Below are 20,021 nucleotides of genomic sequence, written 5' to 3'. Positions count from 1 at the left end.
AGTTTTTAAAATTTTTATTTGTTGTAACACATAAAAATTCACTTTTCTAATCTTGTTATTTGGGGTAGTGTTATTTATTTGTAGAAAGGATGAACTACCTTAAAAGATTTTCTTCATTGAAAGCACAAAGAACAGCCTATTTTTTCTTCTCTTACAATTTGGCTCTTGGGAAAGTTAGGGAAATTCTGAAGACTGTGTTAGTTGTCTAGATAATACCTTCTCAAAATGATAAAAATCATTCATATTTATTAGAATTGGAAGTTTTTCTCCATAAAGTACTTCATTTAGTTCCTTAAAACTTTTTTTTGCATGTAATCTTGGGCCAAAAATGTTTGATCTAATTATCTGGTTACTTAAGGGTAATTTTCTTTAAATCCCCTCCTTTCCCTTTGCTTATTAGCAGCACCAAATTTTTTCTAACAAAATAAATATATGTATTTTGATTTTTACACTTTGATTACATTTCAGGAACAGGTTCAATTATAGGAAAGTTTAAATCTCAAGGCTTAAAAATATACGTAGAAATAGCAATGTAAAAGGTTTGATGTAAAACGCATGAGTTCCTGCTGGTGCATTTTACATACTTTACAGGTGCTTCTGAGTTTCAGGGTCTTGAATGGTTTGCTTTGTTTTAGGGTTCACTTCCTGAAACTCAGTGGTAAAGCTTACTGAAAAGTAGGAGGTTGTTTCTGCTTAAAAATTTCTGTTTATCCATCATAAGCCCAGACAAATAGTCGAAGTTGCACTGTATTTTAACCTTCCTTATAAAAAAAAAGAAGCTATTTATGTTTAATTGACTGTTTATTTTGCGATGGTATCTACTGGGTTGGCAACCATGAAATTCAATATGGTGCTATTTGTAAGTTGGACATGAGCCTATTAGAAATGATTTAAAAGTATAAAATGATTTCTCATGGGCTTTCAAAACACATAAACCTTATGATCAGAAACTACGTGTAGTCTAGACATTTATTCAGAACTTGCAGTATTTATAGCATATCCAAGTGATTGGAGAGCCATTGAAAGGGCAAGAAAAAGACACCTGCTTATTACTGTCAGCAGTTTATGGTACAAACAGCTGGAAGAGAAAGAAAGCCTTTTAGATTTGAAAGCTGTGCCACCAATGTACCAGTGACTGTTCTAAAATTACAGGACTATAAAATGGCACATTCATCCAGTCTTTAACAAATGGGTTTGCCAGATTATGAGCGATGCAGTAATTTTATTTGACTGTGAAATTTTTATTGGTCATGTTCATTTACTCCTTTATCTCCCTATGAGTTTATGAAGGTTTCTCCTACAGATTTCAATGGCAAAGTTTTAGCGTAAGAGGAAGTTTTAATGAAGAATCAGAGTTTACTAAATTTCCTTTAGAATCACCTTATATTGTATAAAACCCTAGGCCAGTGCTTATTTTCATGGCTGTGTTTACTTTCTAGAAACATTTCTCAATCACCGCCTTACTAATGTTGTGTCTGTCATAAGAAAGAAACATCATTTCTTGAAGAAATCTTTCATATTAGACTTGGTAACCTTTGTTATCTTTTTTTCCAACTATTTCCTTTGGGCTAAATCAGCATGCAGCAGCCTAACGCAGATCATGACAAATCCCTTTTTCTGAGATTTTACTAATCGCTGTGAACTAAGCAAAATGTTAAAGTTGGTTGCTTAAGCTACTGCAGATCACACACCACCCTCTGGTTTAGAATGACTGTTGACAATTAGCGGTCCTGCTTTCTTCGTCTTCACAGTTTGGAGACTCCCAGCAACTGCGACTGGTCCGGATCCTGAGAAGTACCGTGATGGTCCGTGTTGGAGGTGGATGGATGGCACTTGACGAGTTCTTAGTGAAAAACGATCCTTGCAGGGGTAAGGAGATACTTATGTCAAGATAATAGCACCATAAAAGTATATCAATTTTGTATTCCTTTCCAGCATCAAAAACGTACTCGGGTATAATTTTGGTCATGTATTGCCAGTGTTTCACACTGGTCTGTCAGCCTGAGGTTTCCAAGGGGTTCGTGGCAGTCATGTAAACCATGCTCTTCTCGTTGCTTTTATGCTCCTCTGGATAAACATGGGACAGGTAGACAAGAAATACTAGAATAGATCTTTATGAGATGATCTCATCTGCAATTTTCAAAATGAGCAATTACACCAAATTACACCAGCCAGGGAAAAGATTTCATCTATCATTAAATAGCAAAGCAAGATGGAGAAAAAAACTGAGGTGATGAAGACTAAAGTTACTGGATAATAAAAGTTTAAAAGTTAAAGTTTTTATGAAATTATAGGGAGGTGAGGAAAGCAATACTTAAAGATTTAAAAAAATAAGAACTGCTAGCCCGACTCTTACTTTGAAGGGACAGATGAGAGCATTGAAAATATAAACATATACTATAGCTCTTGCCATGACTACCACCTAAGAGCCCTTGGTCAACTTTTAATTTTCCTTATTTTTCAGATCCTGTTGTAAATTTTGTTGTTGTTGTTGTTTCGTTAATCCTCACCTGAGGATATTTTTTCATTGATCTTTAGAGAGAGTAGAAGGGAGGGAGGGAGAGAGAGAAACCTCAATGTGAAAGAGACACAGTGATTGGTTGCCTCCCTCGAATACCCAGCTGAGGCCAAGAATCCAGCCTGCAACCTAGGTACATGCCCTTGACCTGAATGGAATCTGAGACCCTTCGATCCTCGGGACTACGCTCTAACCACTGAGCAAAACCAGCCAGGGTGTGTTGTCATTTTCTGAATTTTTAATTGATTTACCTTACAAGTGGTCATTTGATGACAATTTCCAGTTAGCTCCCATTCACTCAGCAGGCTCATTTTTTCTTTGGGGGAAAAAAAAGATTTTTGTGCTTTTCTTAAATCTGTGAGCTCATTTTAATCCTTTTACACAAACAAACAACACATGTTTTTGTTAGCCCTGTTAGGCTACCTAGTGGAGGTCAAGGTTCCCCCAGTGGCCTCTGTCTCAGTGCTGGGAACACACAGGTCTAGTGAGGTGGGTGTCTCTGTGGTCGGTCAGCAGCCTCTCTGCTAAGGCGCCCGGGGATCATCCACACAACAGAACTCAGGAGCTCTGCTCTCTACAAGTCAAAGATACAACTGCAAATGGTGTGAGATAACAGTTTCCTTTTTGTTTCATATTTTGAAAATGATGCAGCCTAAGGTAACGCGGCTCCATCTATGAAACAAAGAAATGAGAACATGCAGTGTTCTGGAGAGTTGCTTAGGAAGGGTAGCATGACCGTGGCGGAGTCTTCCAAATACATTTTCCTTATTGAGTCCAACCTTTGAGGGCTTTTCCTGATGCAGCTTTTCTTCTAAACTGTGTGCTAAAGCCGGACCTGCATATTCAACTGCGGTACTTTGTTTCTTCTCCTGCTAACAGTATTCTTTAATGTGATTGGTATCCTGTGTCATTTTTTCTAGTTCATCATCATGGGACTAAAATGTTACGTTCGGAATCAAACTCTTCAATTACTACTACTCAGCCTACTATAGGTTGGCAACCCTTCTCTTTGCCTCTCCCCTCTTACCTTTCCTCTCTCCTACTTTTTACATTCTGGCTTTAATTATTTATTTTTAAAAATAACACGCTTCATCCATTGCGTATGGCTTACGTCATATCCAACTGAGCTGGTGCTTCCAAATTTAAAGTCTGAGCGTTTCACACACTTGCAGTGTGTTGCCAGCATAGGTGTTATGTAAGTGATCAAACACATGCTAACACATTGCTTGTCGGGTTCTCGTGGAGTGCTCTCCGTGCGCACATGTGTTCGTATGACTGTTGCATCACTGATGACCTCCCGGATCCTTGGGCCTGGTGTTTGTTATTGCATGTTGGTAAAAAAAAAAAAAAAAAAAAAAAGCTTTTCAAGGCATAAAATAAAAATACTTAGCTGCCTCATTTCAGTAAAAAATCTGAACGTGTATATGTTGTCATCCTGATTAACAAGCCATCTGTCATTCTGTGTAATTCTATTGTTTAATTAATTAATCCCAAAGTTAAAATCCTGGCATTCTCCCTACCTCAGCAGTACATGCAAAAGACACAGTCCCTGCTTTACTGGCTTGTCTTCTCAGTGTGCGGAAAGGGTAATGAACCCATGTGGGCATCAGTAGCTGGTGGATTAACAATATTTAGCATGAGCTTTCCATTTTCATGCTGACTCTTTCTTTGATAGTGGTTATTCTGGCTGGTGTCTAGTGTTAGAATAAACACACTTTTTTTCCCCCTTTCCCAAGCTCGTCTCCAAAAGGAATGCATTGTAAAGGAATGCATTTACCTTTTTGTTATGCTGAGTTGGAGTTGGCATGGCAAAAAGATGTTCTTCAAATCCTCAGCGTCCTCTGTGGTGCCGGGCGGTCGTTCTTCCATAAATGACTGAGCACCTCTTTTATTCCTCCCTCTTCTGTTTGTGTGCGTGTTGTGTGTTACGCAATCCAGCCAAAGGAAGGACGAACATGGAACTTCGGGAGAAGTTCATTCTGGCCGACGGGGCCAGTCAGGGCATGGCTGCTTTCCGACCCCGGGGCCGAAGGTCGCGGCCCTCATCGCGAGGAGCTTCGCCCAACCGATCGACTTCTGTGTCCAGTCAGGCTGGCCAGGTGGCCTCCCCGCAGGTCCCCGCCACCAGCACACCCAAGGTAGGACTCAGGCATGAAACGTTCTCCTCCTCCCATGCAATCAATGTCTTGGGTAGACTTTTGAATGTTTTAGGATCCTAGAATCTGTGAGCTTTCTCCATTTGTATTCCTTCTCCCAATATGGCAAAAAAAAATTTTTTTTTTTAATATATGCTTTTGCCTGATGGCCCCTATAGAGACTATCTGTTTAGGTGCTGCTTTGGTTACCTTTCAGACTGGTTTTTCATCATAAAGCTTCATTCATTTTTGGGTGTGTATGATTTGCCATCAGACCTCTCCACGTAGTGTTATTTATTATTATTCTTACTGTGAAATGTGAGTCTTTGTGTAATTGTCTCTTTCTATGGCTTTGTTTTTTTTTTATCTGCTATCCTTTACATTTGCTTTGCCATTGTTCCATACAGATCCTCCATCCTTTAACACGCAATTATGGTAAACCATGGTTGACAAACAGCAAAATGTCAACTCCTTGTAAACCAGCAGAGTGCTCAGACTTTTCCGTGCCATCTGCAGAGGTACCGTAAGGCCCCAGATTCCAGTCTAACAGCCTTCTTCCATTGAAACTACCACCCACTAACATCACTGTACCTCTCCCTTAATAGATGTACTTTTGACAATGCTATGACGTTTTAATAGACTTCTATAAAATAACTGTGAACCCAGCAGTCCTTGGGAGGCGTGAAAGTCAAGGTTTCACTGAAAAGACAGATTGTGCTCCTTGAACGATGTCAGCTTAATATAGTCACACCTGCAGTTTCTGCCCCTCCTGGTTTTTGTTTTTGTTGTTATTGTTGTTGTTCTAGTCATTTTTTAATTTTACTTCAGGAGTAAAATACAGGAGATACTATCCAGACTTAAGTAAAGTTTCTTTTAGAGCTGATGAAATGCTTTTGCTTCCACATATAAGAAATGCAGCCAACATCCTTTAGGTGAGAATGAGAGGGATCATCATTTGCAAGAGAAATCACTTAAATTAAAAGAATTTTGATTGACTGTTCACTATAGGTGAGGTCTCACTGAATGTCTGTTACATTTATTTCTGCCCAAGAACATGGGGTGGGGGAGACACATAGCCTTTTAGTTATCAGAGCAGGGGGTTAGGGCTTAGGTATATAAACAGGTGTCATTTTCAAAAAGTATGTATCTTTATTAAACTTTAATGGTTATTATTATTCAAGCAAGCACTAGCTAGCTTTTAAAAAAATATCTTTTCTTTTTTTAAAAAAATATGTTTTTATTGATATTTTTAGAAAGACAGGAAGGGAGAGAGAGAGAAAAACATCCATGGGAGAGAGAAACAAAAATCGGCTGCCTCCTGGTAGCCCCCTACTGGGGATCAAGCCTGCAACCCAGGCACGTACCTAACTGGGAATTGAACTGGGACCTCTCAGTCCATGGGATGATGCTCAATCCACTGAGCCACACCAGCTGGCTGAAGCTCTAGCTTTTTAATATGGCATGATATATAGAGATAAGATATTTAGGTGATATAAAAGTTGCCAAGATTGACACATAGATCATTTATATTTGGTTGAAATTCTTTTAAAGGAACTTCTCTGTAAAATGACCAACATAGGTATCAAAAAATTACATATTTGATTAGAAAGAATCATAATAATTAGAGGGAGAAAATCCCTAAATAACTTTTCTTGTACTGAAGGAGGTATTTCAGGTTAAAGGCCAGGATCCAGGTATAAAAGTGATATAGTGCCTTTAGAAAGCCCTTTATGCTTTTCATAATACTTTCTGATCTATTCTTTAATCCTCAAATCAGTAATAAGATGTAGGCAGAGAAAATTTTGCTACCCTCAGGTCTCGGATGAAAATGAAGGAAATAACATCAATGATAGGGTAGAAATGGAGCAGAAAGAACTTTCTTCAACTCTTCCTCATTCCCCTAGCCCCTCATTTCCACTCCTCCCCTCAAGTGAGAAATGTCAGTATTATATATTACACCTAGAGACGTCTGTCACTCATGATGGATCTATTGTAGCAAAAGCTGAGAACAGTTTAAGGAACCTCAAGCAACATGTTTCTTTTAAATATTTAGAGCTGCTATGTCAGTTCAAATTTTTAAAAAGTATAGAGTCCCCAAAATTAAAGTCTAAATATGTTATTTTAATGAATAGAAAACTATGGTTTATTTCAAGTAGCCTCATCAAACAAAACCAACCAAACAAAACAACAGTGTACTTTTATAGAAGGGTCTTTAAAGGTAGGGTTTATAACAATCATATCAAAACAACCAAGGTATTCTGAGAAGAATGATTTGAGTCTTCCAGGGTAATGAATTCTGCCATCTTGGGTGGTATAGTTCATAATTATGGGTCCTCACTCTGTTATGGATTATTGAGATTCTTAGTTAGGAATTTAACTAGATCAGGGTTGTAGATCTTGGGCAAATCACTTCCCTCCTCAGGCCCTGATTTTTCACATTTGCAAAAAAGGTTGTGATCAGATGAGGGGGAAGATTAATTGTGCTTATATGTGTGAAAATACTTCAAAAACTTAAGTATTATATGTATACAAATCATACATAAATTCTATACTTAAACATATGTATAGAATATGTATGTAAATGAATTATAAATATTACAAATTAGTAACCCTGATGTATCAAAAGGTCTTACATATGCTTTATTGCACATGTAGAACTATTTAATAAAGGAATAATTCATTTTTTTTAATGCACACATAATTTGGATTACTTTCTTCCAAATAGTTTCCTGACTGTGAGTTCATTCAGGAATATGACAATCCCTTCACTTCGCAGGAAATTTGTTTCTTTATTTTTTTAACCTTGGGAGAATTTTCAAAATGTCACAGTGATCTACAGAAATGCAGTGGCTTTAGACTCACAATAGAATTTCACAGTCGTGATCACTTTGGACAGTCTCGGTGAACTCCAGTGAGAGTTTTGAAAGAATTATCCCGAAACCTTGCCTAGGAATCTTGTATGTAAGGGCCACAGAAGTTGACAGAGAAAAGAAATGAAATGGCATCATACCAAATTATAAAAAGTCACTTTTTTTTTTTTTTGGAGTAATTTGTTTAAATGGTGGCTGTCTGGGCTTCATTTATTTACTTATTGTTCTATTTCTGTTGGTTCGTTTCTGCCTCGTTCCCTAAGAGTGTTGGCTGCACCAGAGTATCCGAGCATCGTTCCCCAGAGCCCCCTCTCCCGCAGTCAGCACGCGCCCCCGGCATCAGCTCCGTAATGCTTACGGACAGGCTGGAAGATCCTGGAGTGCTCACAGTTTAGTCTTCCTCTCCTTGCCATCCTTTGGGGAAATCTCCATTTTTGTGTTTCCTCCTCAATGTGAATTTGCTGTTTTGGGAAAGTCCCCTTTGAATTCAGGGCGAGAATGAGAGGTCAGTGGAGACAAGCAGGTGAGAACCGCAGGGCTCGTGGAGGAGGTCTAGCCGAGGGTCCGCGCCGTGGGGCAGTGTGGATGGGCTGGCCGTGAGCCGTAGCCTGAGACGCCCTTTCACTGATTGGCTCATAGCCTGAGACGCCCTTTCTCTGATTGGCTACAGGGGACGCCAATACAAGGAAGCAAGCTTCGACTTCCGGGATACTTGTCAGGGAAAGGCTTCCACTCTGGGGACGACGGTGGCTTGATCACAACGGCAGCCTCCCGAGTCCGAACACAGTTTGCTGGTGAGTGTGGACCTGTCTTTCTTTCGCGGCTTTGCAGTGTGCCCCGAAGAGGAAAGCCCCCTGTCCTCCCCACTGGGAAGAGATTACCAAGTGACACGTAGCTCCAGGCCTCCAGTAGAGCTAGGGGTAAATGAGTCATGCAAATGAGCGGCTAGAAAATCCACTTTGAAAAATACCAGAGAAGATGAGAACAGAGGAGAAACTACAACAGTATCCTAGCTGTGTTAGCTGGGAAGTCTTGGTTCTTCTGTCTGCTTGGAAAGTGTCCTGGGCTGTATTACGGGTGGTTGGAAAAACCAGCCATACTGGGCCTTACACCAGAGCTTCATGTTTCTTCACAGAGCAGTGAACCTAACCCTTGGGGCTCTGGGCTCTGCAAGCATGAAGTTCCTTTAAAGTTTCAAGTACATTCAATTCCCGTGTGCTTCGAAGTACTTATCCTCAGGCCACACCTGGACCTGAGAGTTTGTTCTGTGTTTGCCTGCACACGTCTGGGTATACAAACTAAACTTTAGAAAGCATGACCTTCAATTATAGCTGTATTCTTTATATCTATTTGTAGTAAATGGAATCCTGTGGTTTTGTTTTGTTTTTTATTCCTCACCTGAAGATATTTTTTTTCTACTTATTATCAGACAGAGTGGGAGGGAAGGAGGGAGAGAGAGAGAGAAACATCAATGTGATAGAGCCACATCGACTGGTTGCCTCCCCCACGACCCGATCAGGGCTGGGGATGAACTACAACTGAGGTATGTGTCCTTGACCGGAATCGAGCCTGCAACTCATTGGTCCTCGGACCGACGCTCTAGCCACTGAGCCAAACCGGCCAGGGCTGGACTCCTTGTTTTAAGCAGGGTAAGCCCAAACCTAAATTTTGTTAGTACATCTAGCTTGCGATATATTGCATCTCCTTAGAGTGAGGCTGCCTACCCTTGTGGAATGGAGAGAGCCAGGAACCCACAGCATTGGCTGAGTGCCCACAGGGTGTCCAGAGTAATTGCTGAGATTCAATGTGGCATTAGGTTTCAGGAGTCTCTTGCAGATTGACCCAGTAAGAAGGGTGACCCAGCTCTGCCCTTTCTCCTCAGATGCCAAGAAGACTCCCAGCCGACCAGGAAGCCGAGCCGGGAGCAAGGCCGGGAGCCGGGCCAGCAGCCGACGAGGCAGTGATGCATCAGACTTTGACATTTCAGAAATCCAATCTTTGTGCTCAGATGTGGAGACTGCCCCCCAGACACACAGACCTTCGCCCCGAGCAGGTTCTCGGCCATCCACAGCCAAGCCTTCCAAAATCCCCACGCCCCAGAGGAAGTCACCTGCCAGCAAATTGGACAAATCCTCGAAGAGATAGTGCAGTTGGTTCCACCAAGGCCCTTCCTTGAGCATTTATTATTTAAGTTTGAACGATGTAAAATATGATGTAGAAATTATTGTGAAATATTGCAAGAGGTGAGTTTAAAATTCTGCAGATGGCCTTATTTGTGTATTTGTCTTTTTATTTTATCTGTATAATTTTTTTGTCAGATATTCTGGGGCTAAAGTCACATTATATGTGAGGGGAAGATAGAGTTTAACATGCACTAACATTTCTGCACTGTAAAGTCTGGAGCACACACTACAGTCAGTTCCCGTACCTGCAGGTAAGTCCGCGCCTTCTGAAGCCACAGCCCTCCATCCGTAGCTAACGTTAAGGATACCTCATGACTTTTTCTTGCTTTTGTGGAAACTCTGAAATGAGGAAAGACACACACAAGGGATGTATTTCGCGATGATTTAAATGTAAACTCAAAGCCGGAGGCAGAAAGACAGACACCTCCACACACGGTTCTTGAAGCTGTGTCTGACAGAGAACTCCCAGGGTTACTGTGCGCACTCGCCAGTGCCCTGACCCTTACCCCATTGCCGTGCCATTGCTCACCCGAGGCCAGAGGTGTCCTGGATATCGCACCCACTACACTGTAAGGATGTCATTATAAAGTGCATTCATGTAAACGTGAGGTTTTCTTTTGCTTGAGTGGACAGTAGCACCTGTACCATTGAACTCATTTTGCATTAAAGCAATCTTGCTTGCAGACAGCTATGAAATAAAACATGTCCCTTAACTCCATTGCTATGGAATTAATTTTTTCCCCCAGGGTAAAAATCGGTGTATTTTTTTATGAGCAATATCAATTTGGAGTGACCAAAAGATACTTAAAAATGGGTTTATTTTGATTTCTCATCTGAAATAATCATGTTCTGGTATTATATCTATATTTAATAAATATATACATTTTAACTTATTATGTATACTCACTATAGAAAGATATTAGTATGCATTTAATAAAACATATTCACTTGAACGTATGGAATACCTGATTATTTAAAGTGAACTTTTCCTGTTGTTTATTTTTATTGTTTAAAATAAAGGTTATATGTATGATGTATTTTTACTGATAGTGTAACAGGCTCAGCTTGGGTGACATCAAACACAGGGATATGATATTATAATAAATATATATACATTAACTACTCATTCTACAAATATATTTAATAAGTGCCAACCATGTGTCAGCCAGTTGGTGACCCTGAGGCTACAGGGTCCCTGCCCTCTTATATTCAAGGGGGAAAACAGTTAATAAACAAATAAATCACCCAAAAACATAAGCTGAAACCAGGAGATATGGGACAGGGTGACTGGTTTTATTGTAGTAATATTCTTCTGGCCAATGTACCTTTACAAGGCAAATGACAGACTTTTCCTAAATATAAAAATGGTATCAAATGTAATTAGAAGGATGGCAGATTGTTACTTTGGGCACGACAGGTCACGACTTTCCCTGTAACTTTGTACATTTATTTCAGCAAATGACAGTGGATATTATGTGTTCCCTGCTTGGCCTTTTTCATGGAGGCAAAGTTGAAGAAATCAGGTGCCACTTTTACGTGATAGTAATTTCTTCTTTCTGAACACATGGGTCTCCGGGGGGAGCCTTGATGGAAAGGGTAATTCTAACCCAAGAGATCACATGTTATAATTCATGCCTTTGATTACAAGCATGTCACCCAAGAAGGCCGTTGAAATAGTTGTTATTCCTTTGGTCCTTTTGCATGTGATCCCATTTCTACTTCAAAGACTAATTTAAGGGAATGATTTTATCTTAGCCGGTTTGAATGCCACCCCTGTTAAAGAGCTAGGGGTTTTGCTTTTTTTTTTTTTTTAGTAGTAAAATAATCTTTTGGAGAAAAATAAGTGGTTTAACATATTTCAGAGAAGTCTTAAGGAAAGGCCCTTGGCTATCAGCAGTTGTCCTCAGGGGGAACTTTGCAAACTTAGATGCCTGATTCTTGTTTCCTCAATCCCAGAGCCTCGGGCTGACTTGGAAAAGTGCTCTTGTGTTTCAGTGAGTGCACAGACACACCTCTACTCTGCACTTTCCTTCTCTTTTCCTTCTTTCTTTGTTCTCTTTCTTGCCTGCCTTTAAAAACAAACAACAAACAAACAGGACATCGGAATGAATCTCAACCCTAAATATCTTAATGTAAAGATTGGTTCTGTTAAGAGATAAACTGAGACATATTAAAATTTTAAGAGTTTATTTGAGGAAAATGTATTGGAATCTGGTAGAGTCGAACTGAAGTGCTTAGGAGCACTCCACCAGCAGGAGCTCGCTGGGAGACACAAGGAAAAGGCAGAAGCCCCCATGTCCATCAGTAGACGAATGGATGAAAAAGCTGTGGTACATATACACAATGGAGTACTATGCAGCTGGAAGAAAGAAATATCTTATTTTTTGAGACGACATGGAGGGACCTGGAACATATTATCCTAAGCGAAACAAGCCAAACAGAGAAAGACAAGTATCACATGATCTCACTTATTTGTGGAATATAATGAACATAACAGTCTGAGGAATGGGGTAGTCTCAGAGACGTGAAAGTGGGGTACAGACTGACAATCCCCAGAAGAAGGGGTGGTGGGGGAGAGATAAACCACAGAACTTACATGCATGTATGCATGAACAATGGACATGGACAACAAAGCTGGGGACAGGGCGGGGAGGGCTAAGGAGGGGGGAATCGGGAGGAGGGAAGGAGAAACATCTGTAACAAAAATAAATTAATTAAAAAAAGAAAGAAAAGGCAGAAGCAAAGCAAGGAACTGCGGACTGGCTGCAGCTTGTCTGTCTTTGGTGCTCCGATTCTGTAACCTCAAGGCATTTACAGGCTTAGATTTGGGTTTGCTTACATAGAATACAGCCCGCCATGGCCTTAGGGCCATCTCTGTCTAGTGGCCTCCTTGTTTAATGGACAGCTCCAGGTTGAACCTTCTCCACTATGGCCACTGTGATTCAAGATTATATTTGTGAGGTTAAATTGTTTGTTCAGCTTTAAAAGAAAATTTTATCAACCTGAGGCCTCGCACTGGCCCCTGTCTGGTTTCCAAGTCGGCCCCAGGCCACCCCCAGATCCAGTCCGACTCTGGCTGGTTTCCAGACGAGAAAAAGAAATGGTCAAATCAAGTCTGAAAGCACACAACATAGACGCTGCACGTTGAAAGCAAACTAGGAGTTTGGGAGCTGCTGGGACGCCCACTCTGTCCTCGGGGCTCCGCAGATGTTGACCATGAGAGGACACTGTGGAGGTCACTGAAGGACAAGCACCAGTGCCAGTCTGTGAAGGTGAATTTCTTCTTCCTTTCAGATGAAGCGTAAATATAGATATCTCATTTCCCCCCTATCCTAGGAGGTCACCGTGCATACGTCCTATTGTAAGGATCACTGTTAAATTGATCCTTAACTGTTAAATCACGGGTCTACAGTTTTCTTCTCTCTGCCTTTTCTGGAGCATCTTTTTCCACAGGGTAGAAGTATGCTACCAAGTTCCTTCCCCCTCTGCTCCTAGCTCTTCAAGGGTACACACCTGTGCTGGTGGTTGAATGTAACTGAAGGCATTCCTCATTTTATTGTGCTTTGCGTCATGGAAGGCAAGATCCTCCACCACCAAAAAGACCATGACTTGTTTTATTGTGATACTCACTTTACGGCAGCGATACTCGCTTTACGGCAGCGATACTCGCTTTACTGCAGTGATACTCGCTTTACTGCAGTGATACTTGCTTTACTCCAGTGATACTCGCTTTACTGCGGTGGTCTGGAATTGAACTAGCAATATCTCTGAGGTATGCCTGTGTAGTCCTGGTTAGCTGTTCTCCAAAAATGCAGTTGGGGTTGGGGGGACATACCAGTATTCTTTTTTTTTTATCCTCACCCAAGGACATTTTTTCATTTTTTGTTCAGATAGAGTGGGAGGGGGAGAGAGAGAGAGAAACATCAAAGTGAAAGGGACACATTGAGTGGTTGCCACCCGCACAACCAACCAGGGCCAGGGACAAACCACAACCGAGGTACATGCCCTTAGCGGGAACCAAACCCGGGTCTCTCCGGACCGCAGGCCGACGCTCTAACCGCTGAGCCAAACTGGCCAAGGTGTATACCAGTATTCTTGAAGGCACAGTTTAGTTTTGGCTCTTGTTACCTCTCGTGCTTCTATAGTGACCGCCTGTTTATCTCCCCACTTCCAAAGTCTCCTCCAGACCTCAATTTGGAGAAATTGACCCCCAGGGGAGGGACATGCCTTTGATATGAAGGACTGGAATAAAGGGTGGTTAAGAGGGGACAGGAGAAGTTGAGGTGTTACCCTGCACTGACTTCTGTCAGCAAAGTAGATGTGTCCTGCCTGGAGTTAAGGAAACAGTTATAGGTGAAGGTGTTTGAGTTGAACAGAGAAGATTTGAAAGAGCTGAGACCTTGGGTTTATAGTTACCCTGATCTACGGGGTTCAGCCTGGTGTAGGAACAGAGAGGACAGGAAGTTCATTAATCTAGAGCTTGAGATTTTCCAGCCAGGTTAACAGAAAGCAAGAGACTGGAGCAGTGGAAGGAAGCAGAGTGAAGGATAGGTTGTTCCCTCAGAATCAGGTGTTAGGTACCCAGAAGAAAGGGTTTGGAAGGAGGGCAGACCATGGGAGGGAGTTGGATCAGGGTGGTAGAAGGCTAGAGCAGTCTGGACGAGCACACAGGAGCGGATGTATTGCCAAGAGGGACGTATTTGGGGCATTGTCTAAGGATTGCAAGAATGTGAATTTTGGTGGCAGGTTAAAAATTAGTTTCAGCTGTTACAAGTCTTCATTGATTTTTATTGTGCTTATAGCAGGATCTGCATGGAAAAGCAACAGTCACCCCCCTAGAGTGGGGGCGAAGGTGGAAGAGCCTGCCTTTCAGCGCGGGTTGGTTGTGCTTCAAAACCCCACGTAGGCTGACCTGTGTGCACATATGTGTGTAGCTCTGGCTTTCCAAGAAGGCAGGAGTCTCAGGCTTCAGAATCTAGTTGGGGGCATGAGTTAAGAATAGATTATCATAAAGGCTACATTTCTGAAAGGAGGACCAACCAGGTAGAAAAATGAACATGGTTAGGTTTTTTATTACTAGTGTAGAAAAGTTTGTTTCAAAAATAACCAGTCAGCGAACATATGTTCTGGTCAATAATTTAGTCATAATATACCTGCCTGAGAATTGACCAGTGAATTCAGGAGGACCAGAGCAGTTTAGAAGCAATGTCTCAGATGTAAACCGCAGACTTTACAATGCCGTATCTGATCGTGGATTAATTTGGAGTTACTTCTCCTGGGAGACCTTTTATTTGCTTCCTTAGGTCCTTGATTATGCCCATATTGATTTTTGTCTCACTTTGGTTTAGAAAACTCTTAACACAAATATATATCTTATATGAGGTTCTCAACCAGTCATTGAAATGGGAGATACGTATTATTTGAATTTTATAGATAACTTAAGCTAGAGAGGTTATTAGTCCAGGCTCACACAGCTAGAAAATGAGTAGATAAATTTTTTCATGCTGAAACCAATAATCATTTGACCCCACCTCACCATTTTATCAGGGTCTGTGCATTCTTCTCTAAGGATGGTAACTAACATAAAGAAGACATGATCATGTCCTCTCTCAGGAAACCACATCATACCTGGATTTTCCAGAGCAGCGAAGTTTATCTTAAGAATAGTTTTAGTCTCTTCTTTGCAGAGTTGGAAATGTTTGTGTTCCATAACTAGAATAATTTTCCATTGTTTCATGTCTCATTGAATTATCTGGTTCCAAAAAAGGTAGTGACCTTTTAAAATTGGTTTGCTGGGTATGATGGTTCAACTTGAGGCAGCTAATATTTAACACCCCCTTTCCCTCCAACCATTTCAAGATGTATAATGAGTTCCTCTTCAAAGTTGCTTCATCATTTAACTACGAAAGTTCTTGTTCCTCCTGCTGCCAAACTGGTATCCTTAATGACTTACTTTAGACTTTTGAATATTCTACCTCTTGCTTACGTTCATGGACAATATATGTGGATAAATGTTGGAACTCTTCACTGACTGTGTCCTGGTGTAGTGTTTTTTAAAATTTATTTCAGGTGTCGAGACACGTGTACATGTGACCTAACCAAAAGAGCTAACAACTATAATAAGGAATGACCTACATCCCAGTTTTCCTGCTCCGTTCTGGGTCAGTCCGTTACAGTGCTTTACAGGTGGTCCTGGGCATTAATCCCGATTCTGTTACTCACATTAGATAACACTTTGGTGCATCTGTTCTTTCGCTTGTTCTTATTTTCACACACTTCTGAAAATGCATCTTTCAAATATTGGTTTAATATATCAGTGTCAGAATAATTTGCTTTCGTCCAACCATGTTAGAAAGGTAGTTAATTGACAGTTCCTTGGCCCCTCCAACATGGCAGCTTGCTTCATCCAAGTGTGCAAACCAAGAAGACAACAGAGTTCAACAAAACTACAAGTCACAGTCTTTATAACCTAACTCTGAAAATGACATTCTATCATCTTTGCCTTATTCTTGTAGGAACAAATCACTGGATCCAGCCCACACTCAGGGGCGGAGGATTATCGAAGGGCATAACTACCAGGAGGCAGGGATCATTGAGGGTCATCTTTGACAGCTGCATACTACAAAACTAAATCAGAAAAGCGTTATTCTAATCCTTTAACTTCTTTACATACTGGAGGGACTGGTTTAAAAATCACAGTCTTGTTCATCACACCTGAAAAATATGACACATCGAAATTCAGTTACTGGTTCAACACAATCTAGACTGGAAGAGGAGTGTTTATTGAAAACTTTACTAAAAAGTTACTTATAGTATTGGAAAATGAGCAACGCAAACATACAAGCAAAGATTGTCTATCCCAACCTACAGGAGGGGTGCTATCTGACATTTGACATGAGAAACAAAAGCAGGTTAGAAGTTAATGAACAAACATTCTTCAAATAGGATGAGAGGATTCATGGGGTGAAGACTCTAGGTTGGGAACTCACTGGAACCCACCTCGGCCCATCCTGGCTAATTGCTGCCTTGCCTCATTCTCCTCTTAACTCCCTTCCCTTTGTAACCCTGGAGACTCCAGATTGCGGTTATATGAAGACATTAGATTCTCTCCACCGGATACATCTCATTCTCATGGCTGGGAACATGTGCTTGTTGTCCTTGGCACCCAAGTGCTCCTTTGCTTCTGAGGAGCTCCTAGGAATGAACTAGCAGTTCAGGGTTAATATCTTTTTCGAATTTTCTTCCATGGGATCGCACATTTGCAGCACATGCCTTTGAAAAGACCCGTACTCCTTTGTGAAGCAGGAGAAATGAGTCTGGCAACAGATAAAACATGCTCCTACGGGCCTGCCCTCTTTTTCTTTGTCTTTTCTTTTTTTTCACGTCCCACTGTGGTTGTACATTTGCTTTGTGCCCAGTGAGATCATTTTCATATTCCAAGGAACTGCTTCATGGTGTTCTCTAGAAAACCGAAGTGCTCAGAACACCTCGCGAGCAGTCACTGCTCTGTGGACTCTGAACTAAAGTTTATCCAAGAGATTTTAGTATAATGAAGTAACACTACTTAAGAGTTTTTTGCAGCAGCCACGAGCCAGCTTGCCTATGAATTATAGTTAAACAATCCATAAACCACTGAGATAACAGTTTTCATTACCATATCCATATATCAACTTTCAGGGGACAAAGCTGTTTTCCAGTTTTTATTACTTCTAGAGAAAAGCCAAAAGAATACTGGAGGGTTTGGCATTCCCCACCCCACACATCACAGTGGACAGATAGTAAAAAAAAAAAAAAAAAAAAAAGGAATTGGGTCTCTGTGCTAGGAAACATGTTTTCTTAATTCTCATCCAACTCTTTGAGATAACAGTTATCCCAAAATTTGAAGAAACCAAGTCTCTGAGAATTACATGCATAAGGTCACCCAGTTACTCACCGGGTTCCGTCTGAACCCTAAACCCATGATATTTCTACAGCACCGTGACATTTGTGTGAGCGTGTTATATTTTTAGATTTATCTTTTATGGTCTGGCCTACATCTTATTGATCAGTTTCCTGCTTTATTTCTTCCTAATTTGATTGCTGTAGTAACTTTAAAAAAAAAAATCTAAAAATGTATTTTCCTCATTCTGCTTCTCCCACCAACAACCAAAACAATGAAACAAAAGAAATATTTCAAAAACTGAGTCTAGTTTATGCAAACATAGCTCACCTGAGAGCTAAATGTGGAGAGATTAGAAAGGGAAAGGCAGAAGGATTTAAAATGTCAGTTGGGAAGCAACAAGAAGTGGAGGTTTTTGGAATTGTGAGGTATGTTCAAAACACAATTGATTTGCGTTTAGCTGTGGAGGGAAATCCTTGACGTTAGAGGATAATATGTAAACACTGTTTAGGATTAGGCTGAATTATAGCTCCAGCTGGGTAGAGACTCCATCTTCTGTGCCAAGAATCAGTAATCTTGGCTTATAGTTGCCTCTTATCTCTTTGATATGTGGTGCTTAGGTCTCTTACGATCAAGGATGGCCTTTGGAATGAAGTGCCGTTTTCTTCCTCACTGCCAGAGAGAAAGTTGTTCCAAACCTAGATATATGACTATAAATGTCAGAACTACAACATTATGTGATATGCACCTACCGATACGTTAGGGAGGAACAACGCCTGATTTTAGTACACGTTCTAAAACATGTTTGAAAATGCAAAATAAAGCTTATCTACTTTTCTGCTGAGCTCTGAATACTGCATAGACCTGCTATCTTCATTGGCAATTACCTTGCTCCAGGACCTCCCTGTCAGATAGATACACTAGAGAGATTACCCATCTGGTCACCCATGTTGTCTGTTAATTGACCTGAACGATGGTTACCAAGCAATTACTGGTAAGAAAACCCCCCTCATTCTGATATAACATGACACAGAGGGGGCCTCTCTTAGTTTTTAAACCTAAGATTCCCCAACTCTTCTTCCTCAAAGCCTGAGTTTCTAAATCAAGAAGTATTTGAAAAACAAATAGATGGTAGAGGAAGATTTAGAAGAGTACAGAAACAATCTGGACATGCTGGATTGGCAACCTACAACAAAAGCTAAAATGTAACAAATTTTAATAATTTGGCAATGAGGAGACCAAATGCAGGCTATAAGGGGGAAAAACATGTGGTTGTCATTGACAGCTCCATGGAAGTCATGAGGATGTGTTAAAGGACCTTGAACTGCATTAATACACATACAGGGTGAAGCAGGTTTACAGTGGTTTGTATGGAAAATACAATAATTTAAAAAAAGTTCAAGAATAAATTGTTTAGTGTAGTCACAACTGTAAACCAAATTTTGCCCCACCCTGTGTGGTGCCCAAAACAAGGAATTTGGGGCAAGTTCTGCTCCATGTAGCTCCTCATTATAAGATGTGGGCAACAGGCCAGCGTCCGCAGGTGAGAGACCAGGATGTCACTCAGAATCACATTGTACATGGACATCATAATGTGTAAGAATGAGATTTTACATGATCTGTTAATATAAATGCCTTCATGCTAATTATTCCAAGGAAATCTACTTTTGCAAGAGAATTTGCACAGTTTATCTACTGTATTGCTTACTTCAATTATAACAGATCAGTTGAAATTAGTTAACAGGTTACTTATTGCAACTCTGACTTTAAAAATCCACTAATCCCAGCCATTGGAATTTGTCTATTATGAGGGCCTTCCTGCCCACCATCTCTGTTGGGTCTTCACAGCAGCTGAGACAGGAGGACTCTGGGACATTGCATTACTTGCCCAAAGCCACCCGTCTGTACAGGGCAGAGATTCAAATCCCAAAGAAACGCCTCCAAACCCAGTCCTGAGTAGCTCACCTAGGCCTGTGGTGAGCTAGAAGGAGTGAGAAAGTGATTCAGAAGGAGAGGCTGAGAAGAGGGGAGGGGAGGAGAAAGCCACCCGCAAGACCAAATGAAAGGAAGCCCCTTCTACCCAGGGTCCCGTGGGACACTACGCCACCTGCAGAGGTGTGGACCCAGTCACATTCAATTCATAGGGATGAAGCACGTGGATGCCCAGAACGTCAGACACCATCCCATGATAGTTCCAAATTCCAAGTTTCCTGCATGAAGACCTGTGTCCACACCATCTTGCAGTGAAGGCCTGCTCCAGCTTCACCCAGCCATCTGTGAGGAGGTGAGGGGGCGCTCCATCCGTGTCAGAGGAAAGTTGAGAGCTGAGTCCTGCCCTGAGCACATTCTGGGTTAAGAGGTACCAATATGCAGGAAGGAACAAATGTGATGGTACAGAAAACCACCTTTGTCTTTTGGGAGTAAAGTACTTAGATG

General features: G+C 41.1%; 1 protein-coding gene across 8 annotated transcripts in view; it reads left to right on the top strand.

The window, feature by feature from the left end:
* DST (dystonin) overlaps positions 1–10,659 on the top strand; it is a 432,181-nt gene extending 421,522 nt beyond the window's left edge. For 5 of the 8 annotated variants that reach the window (XM_036248926.1, XM_036248924.1, XM_036248928.1 and 2 more), the window contains 5 exons: positions 1,752–1,869; positions 4,457–4,656; positions 5,061–5,171; positions 8,194–8,317; positions 9,406–10,659. In XM_036248926.1, the coding sequence (XP_036104819.1) occupies positions 1,752–1,869; positions 4,457–4,656; positions 5,061–5,171; positions 8,194–8,317; positions 9,406–9,668 (816 nt within the window). In that variant the 3' untranslated portion in view covers positions 9,669–10,659. Of the gene's footprint in view, positions 1–1,751; positions 1,870–3,438; positions 3,511–4,456; positions 4,657–5,060; positions 5,172–8,193; positions 8,318–9,405 lie in introns of all 8 variants that reach the window. The other 3 variants (XM_036248929.1, XM_036248925.1, XM_036248923.1) reach the window with 2 other exon arrangements.
* The last annotated feature ends 9,362 nt before the right edge of the window (positions 10,660–20,021 follow it).

This window comes from Molossus molossus, unplaced genomic scaffold (assembly GCF_014108415.1).
Source record: "Molossus molossus isolate mMolMol1 unplaced genomic scaffold, mMolMol1.p scaffold_m16_p_8, whole genome shotgun sequence".
Lineage (NCBI taxonomy): Eukaryota > Metazoa > Chordata > Mammalia > Chiroptera > Molossidae > Molossus > Molossus molossus.
This window is presented reverse-complemented; position numbering and strand designations above follow the sequence as displayed.